Raw genomic sequence first — 9,879 nt, forward strand, 5'->3', positions numbered from 1 at the left:
CTGGGAATTAGTGTTGTTTTGGTATGGCAGGTTTATCTTCTGTGGTAAACTGTATTCTAGGCAGGTTGTGATAGCTTTTACTGGATCTATATAAGTATTATCCAAAAATATTGTAAGTGAGCTATTGAGAGAATATAGGTCTCTTCTTCAGATGTGAATGTCTATGATCTGACATCTGAAGAAAAGACCTACAGTATGTACCATGTATACTTATGTATAAATCAAGAAATTTATGCCAAAAAATCAGCATAAATTAGGTGGCTCAGCTTATACACAAGTACTATATGCATGTTGTGCACAGCCCCCCACCCTCCTGCCCCCCCCCCCTAAAAAAACTCATTAACATCCGTGGTGGTCCAACAGGGAGCGCGGGAGCGATCTCCCGCTCCTGGGCCATCAGCTACCAATAAATCTCTCCCTTTCCCCCCCCTATGGTTGCCCTCCCTTTTCAATCCCCCCTCCCTCCCAAACCTCTCCAGACTCACCAAAGTCCCTGATGAGGAATGGTATTTCTATTTCTCCATTGTTTTACTGCATATATTCTGGCTTTGTGCTTTCCAGTTCAGTTTTTGTCTACATGTTTTTTTGTGCTTTATGATCTCTTTATTCTGTATTGGGACAGGATCTGTGTTCTGCATGTGTGTGTTTGATAAATTCATTGCAGATTTATTTTGGATTTCTCTGCTGCTTTACCTATTGTTTGGAATCGCCTTTGTAATCTTTTGTAACATTTAATTTGTTTGTGTTCTGTTCTTTTAGATATTATGATGATTATTTTGCATTTTGCTGATTTTATTATGTGCATTTATTGTTATCTATTAAGATTTTCAGATTAGCGGACTACAAAGTTTTTAAGTAAAAAATAAAAAGGCAAATAAATAAGGGGCGGATTTTCAGAGCCCTGCTCGCCGGTGAGCCTATTTTACATAGGCCTACCGGCGCGCGCAGAGCCCCGGGACTCGCGTAAGTCCCGGGGTTTTCGGAGGGGGTGGGTCGGGGGCGTGTCGGGGCGGGGCCGAGCGCCGCGCCGTTTCAGGGGCTTGTCGGCAGCGTTTTGGGGGCGGGTACAGGGGCGTGGCTACGGCCCGGGGCGGTCCGGGGGCGTGGCCGCGCCCTCCGTACCCGCCCCCAGGTCGCGGCCCGGCACGCAAGAGGCCCGCTGGCGCGCGGGGATTTACTTCTCCCTCCGGGAGGCGTAAATCCCCGGAGAAAGGTAAGGGGGGGGGTGTAGACAGGGCCGGGCGGGTGGGTTAGATAGAGGAAGGGAGGGGAAGATGAGGGGAGGGCGTTAGAGGATTCCCTCCAAGGCCGCTCCGATTTCGGAGCGGCCTTGGAGGGAACGGAGGTAGGCAGTGCGGCTTGGCGCGCGCCGGCTATACGGAATTCATAGCCTTGCGCGCGCCGATCCAGGATTTTAGTGGATACGCGCGGCTCCGTGCGTATCTACTAAAATCCAGCGTACTTTTGCTGGCGCCTGATGCGCCAGCAAAAGTACGCCTATTCGCGTTTTTTGAAAATCTACCCCTAAATGTGTGACTGAGGAGAGGTATCCTGCTAGTGAGAAGTTTGTGTAGGGATCTACAGTAGTCTGGCTTGTACCATTTTCCTAATAGGAAGTGTATTGGTGTTCAGGGCCTGCTGTAATATTTGCAGTATTGCCTTTTCATAGATACAGGTTTTACTTTTTTAATTAATGCTATTTTTTAGTATGGAAGGCTTCTATATTTATTTTTATTTATTTTATTTGTACAGTTTTTATATACCGTTGCACAGAAACAAGTTTTATCTCCACGGTTTACATAGATCATATTATAAGAACTTGATAAAAAGAATAAAATGAAAAAATACAATATTAATTAAAATCAAATTAAAATAAGAATTAAATTAACATTAAAAAAGATAAGAACAGATTAAGAACGAAAACATAATCATACAGAAGGCCTAGATTAAACTTCATCGACCATTTCAAAAGCTTGTCTAAAAAGCCATGTTTTAAGATCTTTCTTAAACCTCTTCGAATTTTCTTGCAACCGTATTTCTGAGGGCAATTTGTTCCAAAGTGTCAGCCCAGCGATGGAGATAGCCCGTGCTCTGACTTCACTTAAGTGTGAGACCTGACTGTTGGAATTGTCAATAGTGCTTTATTTGTCGACCTCAGATTGCGCTGAGGGACATGTAATTTTAGTGTAGAGTTTAACCAGGCGGACATGTCACTATATAGTACCTTGTGAATAATACATAAGGCTTTGTAAGTTATCCTGCTTTCAACTGGCAACCAATGTAAATCCCTTAAAACTGGCATAATATGGTCCATCTTTCTAGTGTTCGAAAGGATGCGAGCAACCGTATTTTGAAGAACCTGTAGGGGACGGAGTGTTGCTTTTGGAAGTCCTAACAGGGTGGAATTACATAAGTAAACTGTAATTCAGTTTACTTATGGCTTTCTGAGGACAAAGCCACATCCAACATGCATTACAATAGCCTAATACCATATGCATTCCAAGTGTCTTTTTTGCATGGTTTTCTGGTTGGCACACAGCAATGCTTGTAAAAATAATATATATGTTGTGATATCTTTACTTCAAAAGACTGTATTTTGAATGTCCATTTTCATGTGAAATTAGTTATTATAAATGCAGAATTTGTAACTGTGGGTGGTGAGGGCAGGGGGGTGTGGGCACAAGGTTGTACAGGGCCTAGTCTACCTTGTGCCCTTGCAACAGCTCACAGAGAGTACATCATACACAGACTACCACCATTCATCCATCTCTCACTTCTCCAGAGGGATGGGCTGGGGAAAGGAGGTAGGTCTTAGGGTTCCTGGGAGTATGACGGGCTGCCAGCTTCCTAGAAACATTATCACATTATCACTCTGCCACTCCTCTGGGAACTCTGTCCCCTTTCTGCAACATTTCAAATCACTAAAAGGGGCAGAATGCATAGACACTCCCCTCTTGATGATTTGACCTGTGCCGGTCCCTGGTGGGGTGAGGTGGGTGGCGCTGAGGGAGCGCCATCTCATCCCTCGCCTCAGGCAGCAGATTCTGTTGAGCCACCTCCGACTGCCTACATCCTGATCAGACCCTAATACCATCATGTTCTGTTTTGGCCTTATTGATTTTAAAGATGGCAGTGGGACATCCAGGCAGCAATGTCGGACAAGCAGGATAAGACTTGGGACTGGATTCCTGATGAAATTTCTGGTGTAGAGAGGTAAATCTGGGAGTCATCAACATAAAGATGATACTGAAAGCCATGAGATCAGAGAGCCAAGGGAACAGTAAAAACAGAGACAAGAGAAGAGATTCTAGGACAGATCTCTGAGGCACACCAATTGATAGAGAGATGCCATAGAGGAGGATCCACCACATTAAAAGTGCAATGGAAGAGGTAATAAGAGAATCAAGACAGAATAGCATCCCAAAATCTAAAAGAGGACAGGGTATCAAGGAGTAGATGTTGTTCAAAAGTGTCAAAAGCAGAAGATAGGTTTAAGAGGATAAGGATTGAGTAAAGGCCTTTAGTTTTAGTCATAAACAGGTTATTGGAAACTGCTCTATGGAATGAGAAGATGAAAACCAGACTGGAATCGATTAAGTGGATTGAGAATGGCTTGAGATAAAAGAAAGTCAAGACAGCGGAGATGAACAGCAAAAGGCAGGAATGAGAGGGGATGCTAGTCAGCAGGGCAGATAAGCTCCAGTGTGAATTTTTTGAGGTGTGGTGTGATTGCAGCATGTTTGAAGGCAGTGGGAGCAGTTGCACTGGAAACCGATAGATTGAGGATGTGACAGATAGAAGAGATGACTGCTGGGGAAATAGAGCTAAAGAGCTGGATGAGAATGGGGTAAGAGGAACAAATAATGAGTTTAGAGGAGGCGAAAAGATGGGCAGTTTCCACCAATGATTTCAGAAAAGAAGGAGAGGGTGGTGAGGAAAGGGGAAGGAGAGAGAAATAAAGTGGATTATGTTTGTGTAGAATGTTTTGTTTTTGTGATATATATTGTTTATTTTATGAATGGTTTTATTGCAACTGCTTAGGACATTGAATAAATAATAATAAATTTAGTGGGGGAGAGAAAGGTAGAGGTGACCTGGTTAAGAAATCAGAACTGAAATGTGAACCTTGGCATGGGATTAGTAGAACATAATCTAGGCAGAGAGCCAAGAGGAGGAAGGTAGTAAAAGCATTTGAGGAGAATATTAAGTGTGGCAAACATAGTGAGGGTTGGATACAAGAGAATTTGTCAGATGAACGTAGTAGTCTTGCTTGACAAATGCAATAGCAGATAGGAGGGAGGTCAGCTTGAATTTGAATTATATGAAGTGGGTATGGACACAGGATTTTAGCCATAGACATTTTGCAGCAAGGGCAAAGGAATGTAGGAAGCAAATTCTGGGGGTGAGCCAAGGCTGGGGATTGATGTGCCTTATAGGACAGGTAAGGGAAGGGGCAAGTATATCTAAAGCAGAAGAGAGTATAGTGTTATAAGAAGAAACTGCCTTATCAATTGACACACAATGTAGTGGAAGAAAGGAGAGATGAGACAATATTGGAGACGATACAAGGGTCAACAGCCTGGAGAATCCTGATGGTGTTGATGGTGACAGAACAAGGCTGTGGGGAGAATGGTTTAGTGTGAAAGTTATCAGATGATGGTATGAAAGGGGGAAGGACTCAGTTGAAGAAGTCTGAAAGAGTTGGAAGAATGAACTAAGAAAGTGCAATGGCCATGCTTGTGAGTAAGGCAGTAGAGCAGAGTTGGAGATCAAATGAGGAGCTTAAGGCAAGGGGTTTTGAGGCATAAGAGTAGGGGGGGGGGGTTTATCTGCATGGTGGTTAAAGTTCCCAAGAATAAGGGAAGAGGAAGATGGAAAGCCAGGAATCAGTCAGAAAGAAGGAGGGTATATATCAGGGGTTCCATAAATGACAGCTACCCGGAGAGATAGTGAATAGTCAGATGGAGTAGGCCTCAAAAGAAGAAAGAGTGGTACTGAGATGGAAAAGGGGGTTGAAACATACAGGAGGGGGAAAGCAGCAGTCCAACACTGCCACTGCAGCCTTCTGTGTAACGTGTATGGGAGAAAGGTTAAGGAAAGAAAATGAAGAGTATGAGGGATAAAGAATGAATGTAAGCAAGGTTGTTTGTAATAGAATAGATATTCCACAGGGAGCATGAAAAGGGAAGATAAGAGGAAGGGAAGAGAGGAATTAAAGATAAGACTGGAGAGGTAACTGATTTGCACAGATGGGGATGAAAGTTGCCTTGGAGGGCCAGGATTGCGATTGCTGTCTCCAAATGAAAGTAGAAAGAGGAGCTCCCTAAACATATCAGAACAATAACCTGTGTACCTACATTTAAGAAGGCAGCAAAAACCTTTTATTTTGAAAATGCTTTTAATTAATTGCAGTAGGTTTTAAAACTAAGACAATCTTGTTTGTTATGCCTGCAGGCAGCAGATTGTAGATTCCTTAACTGTGTTTATTTTGGTGATATTGGAAGTTATTTTTTTGTTACAATTTGATATAAACTAGATTTTATGTTGTCTATTTTTAACTTTTTTATTTTATTTTATGTATTTATTGTATTGTTTTTAGTCTGTCTTAATGAATTATCATTTGGATATATGCAGAATGCAAGTATTTTAAAATAAATAGAAGAAGAAAGAAAGATGGAGGTGTGTTGACAGCAACAAGGATAAGATGCTATCAGGGAGAGGAAATGGCTGGATAAGAGAGAGAAAATTTTGAAGCTCAATATCAGTGAATAGGGCAGAAGACAGAATGACAGGTGATGCAGAGAATGGGGACAGTAGACTTGATGTTAGTAGTTAGTAGCAGCAGGGAGTAAGATGGGGAGGATTAGCATCAGGAAGAGTAGATGAAGTGGAGCCATAGGAGATTAAGAGGAACAAAATCTATTTACCTGAGGTAATGCTATAGCATACTCCTCCAGCTAACTGATGGAAGCCCAAGGGGATTGGAGTGTCCTCTGAGGCAGATGGAAATATTATTCAGACATGCTGGAACCTTCCCAGTTCCTGGCCAGTGGCTTGATGACCATGGGTAGGAGCAGCTCAGGCCCAAGGCAGGGTGTGGTGACTTCTGGAGTTGATCACTGAGACTGCTGGAAGAAGTATGCAAATGGGCTGCAACCTCTTCAGGAGAAGATATAAGCCTTATTCCTACTATAATTTTCACAGCCAGCACAATAGCATATAACAACTCATCCTAGAGAAAAGACTCAACAGAGTCAACAGAGACAACAATCAGGTCTCCATTTGTGACTACCTAAATTTTGGAACATCCTATCCTCTCCTCTTGCTTCTGGTGGGGAAAGATTCAAACATTTCCAAGATCAATGAAGTAAAATGTAAGACCCGCACGCGTGCGCACATGTACGCACGTTTGCCGGCGCACGTATATGGACACACTGATTTTATAACATACAGGCATATATGTGCATATATGCATGCATTTTATAAAATTAGCTATCCATGCATACATGGTCACGATTTTATATTGCTGCGTGCATGTGCGTGCAAATGACGTCTCGAGCGTGTAAGTGGAGGTACTTGTAGTGACTTAAAAAACTTTTTCCCCCGTTCACTCCCAGTTTGCCCCAATAAAGGAGAGGACTTCTTAAACCCCCTAGCTAGCTTGCCTCCCTTTTACTCTATTACCTTGAGCCTTAAAATCCCTCTGACTATCCTAGTTTTTTTTGTTTTTTGACTTACATGCTGTCCATAGCAGAAGTAAAGTTACGAGGTACGGGGCCCTGGTGCATGCTTGTGTGCGTAACTACCTATGCGCTGACTTCATGGTGCAGTCCTGGCCCACCCATATCCTACCCATGCCCCACCCAGCCCATGCCTATACCCCGCCCCTTTTGGTGAGAAAACTTTTTATGCACATACCAGGAGATACGCTCATACCCACACATGTTTTAAAATCCACGCGGGGCATGCAGGTCCAAGTCACGTGCATATCTCTCAGTTTTGGAAAGCACAAGCCTTTGAAAATTGACTAGAATGGTTCCTTATCTCAACAGATAGTTGGGTTCTGAGGATAGTTTGAAAAGACTATCATTTTAATTTTCTAACACTACCACCAATCCATCCTCTGCACATTACCCATTGCCCCTGGATCAGAGTCCTGAAGAAAAAAATAACCTCCCTATTGGAAGCTATTGCTATAGATTCTGTAGCAATAGCTTCCAATAGGGAGGTTATTTTTTTTCATATTATTTCTCATATTAGAACTGATTCTATAGTATAGAATCAGTTCTAATATGAGAGAGGGGGAAACACAAAGTGTTTTCGCCAAATGTCTTGCAGTAGTAGCAGCACATATCAGAAGAAACAATACTCTTGTATTTCCATACATGGACAACTGGCTAATATCAGCCACATTTCTGATATAAACAACTCAATCAACAAATTATATGTTGTTCGAAAAGCTAACTGCTCTAACAACCAATGTCTTTGCCATTCCATGGAATACAGATTTTCTGTATGCATTTCCATGCTTTCTTCTCATATCAAAAATTATCTTGAAGTTAAGACAACAAAGGAATAATGATTCTAAGTGCATATTTTCGTCCCCACTGAGTCTGCTTTCTGTGGATATGGAAATTAGCAATAGCTCCACCCATATGTCTCCATATGTTTCCAACGTTATTATCACAGAACAATAAATTACTTCTTCATCCAAACCTTCCATCACTAGCCCTGATGGCATGGATATTGTGCCTTTTTCCACAGAAATAAGAGAAGTTATCTTAGCAACAAGAAAACCTTCTCCTAGGCTTTCATATAAATTTAAATGGAAGAGATGTATTATTCTGTATTCTGATCAAGAAGCATACCATTCAGTTGTTCCACAAATGTGCTACTTCATTATCTTCTTTACCTTTCCATTTCAGATCTCAAATCTAATTCAGTCAGACTACATTTAAGTGCTACAGTGGCTGATCAGTTCCATTGTGAAGCCAACTAATATACAGTATCAACATTCTATCATCAGCAAATTTATTAAAGGCCTTTGTAATCTTCGTCCTTCAATTAAAGTGCCTCCTACACAGTAGGATCTCAATATAACACTGACAGCATTGATGTAGTCACCATTTGAATCTCTCACTACAATAGATCTAAAGTTTTTATTCTGAAAATGTTTAATTTACGCACGTAACCATCTAAGTTATGAACTTCAATTATATCCTTAATTCTGAAAATGTATTATTTTTTATTTAGGATATGTATTGTTCACTCTTCCAATTTTACCTGCTTTCAACAGATTATATAAACTAAGAACATAAAAATTACAATAAGTAAAAATACAGATTAATAAATAAGACAAATAAAATTATGTGCATTTATAATCAAATCACCACCACAAATAAAAGGAAACAACCCTAATTTAAGTAGCAAAGGAAGAAAATGCCCAGCAAGGGGTTAAGATACATTGTTATACCAGAACTGTAAAACTCCCAATTCAATAGGGTTATTCATCAAAATGCGTTATGGCGTTAATGCACGTGATAACACGTTAATGCATGCGTTATGAACAATTTTTTGGAGGGGCAGGATCAGGGAGGAGCTTGGGTGGGATTTAGTAAAATGAGGGGTAATATCGCATGGTGCAATAGCATAATGCATGCTATCACACACTTTTAAAAATTACACCTTTTTTCCTAGCATTAGGCCATGCGATATGCCCAAAATGGCCATAACACAATTTGTGATACATTTTTTGAATTGCGTTATGGCCATTTGAGAGTGAGAGAGAGAGAGAGCGAGAGAGCGAGCCTGGGGGGGGGGGGGGGGGGCTCATAGTGTGCAACTATTTATATCTCTATAGGAGGGCCATCGAATAGGTCGAGGTGAGGTGTGGGTGGTGGTTTAGGGTTTGGGGGCCTGTTTTGCATGTAGAGTGAGGCGTACGAACAGCACCATACACCTTGGTGAAGATTTGACAACATTTGGAGTGAGGAAAGTCTCACAAAGATGAAATGTTGTACTATGTTCGCTCATCCTAGCTTGATGGTACCCTGTTAGAGAGTCCATTAAGCTAGGGTGAGAGAACATAGTAGAAATTTCATCTTTGTGAGACTTTCCTCACTCCAAATAATGTCAAATCTTCATCAAAGTGTACTGTGCTATTTGTATGTCTCACTCTACATGAGAAACAGGCCCCTAAACCCTAAACGGGAGTGCCTTGTAGATAGTCTCTCTCTCTCTCCATACTGCTTTTATTAATGCATTTTGATGAATCTAGGTATAGGGTACATATGACACCTAATATTCAGGTATTCAAAAAAGCTACTATGCAATGTGCTATGTATTTGTTGCTTATAAAAATATCAGATTTGCTTTCCTTTTCAGAAGTAAAGAAGAAAGCAAGCTTTATTACTCCAGTTCCAGGAGGTGTGGGACCTGTGACTATTGCAATGCTCCTCAAGAACACACTCATTGCTGCTCAAAAACTTATTAATTAGAAGCTCACTGTTACACAATGAAAGTAAATTTGATTCATTCCAATTATTTTATAACAAGTTGCATAGATCATCTATTTTTACTACAAAAATATTTATTTCTATGTTTTTTTTATTTTTTTATGTATACATTGGTCTTACATCACATGATTTATAGAGCACAATGTAAGATGTCAAATGTTCTTGAATATTATTTATTTGTAAAGAAACTTAACATCTGTTATATATCTGTCTCTGGCCTGTGGATAATACTCTTTCATAGTTTTGACATTTTGCACAATACTAGAAAAGTAAAGGGCTCACATTCAAAATATGCATGGTTTTAAAGCAATAATCTGTCTTCTGTATATTATGTTGATATGAATGAACAGTTGAACTTTATCCT

The 9,879-nt window shown here is 40.8% G+C and overlaps 1 protein-coding gene across 1 annotated transcript in view; it reads left to right on the plus strand.

The window, feature by feature from the left end:
- MTHFD2L (methylenetetrahydrofolate dehydrogenase (NADP+ dependent) 2 like) overlaps positions 1–9,536 on the plus strand; it is a 342,461-nt gene extending 332,925 nt beyond the window's left edge. The window contains exon 8 of the mRNA XM_029598931.1: positions 9,385–9,536. Coding sequence (XP_029454791.1) covers positions 9,385–9,497 — 113 coding nt within the window. The 3' untranslated portion in view covers positions 9,498–9,536. The remainder of the gene's footprint in view (positions 1–9,384) is intronic.
- The last annotated feature ends 343 nt before the right edge of the window (positions 9,537–9,879 follow it).

Source organism: Rhinatrema bivittatum, chromosome 1 (assembly GCF_901001135.1).
Source record: "Rhinatrema bivittatum chromosome 1, aRhiBiv1.1, whole genome shotgun sequence".
Classification (NCBI taxonomy): domain Eukaryota; kingdom Metazoa; phylum Chordata; class Amphibia; order Gymnophiona; family Rhinatrematidae; genus Rhinatrema; species Rhinatrema bivittatum.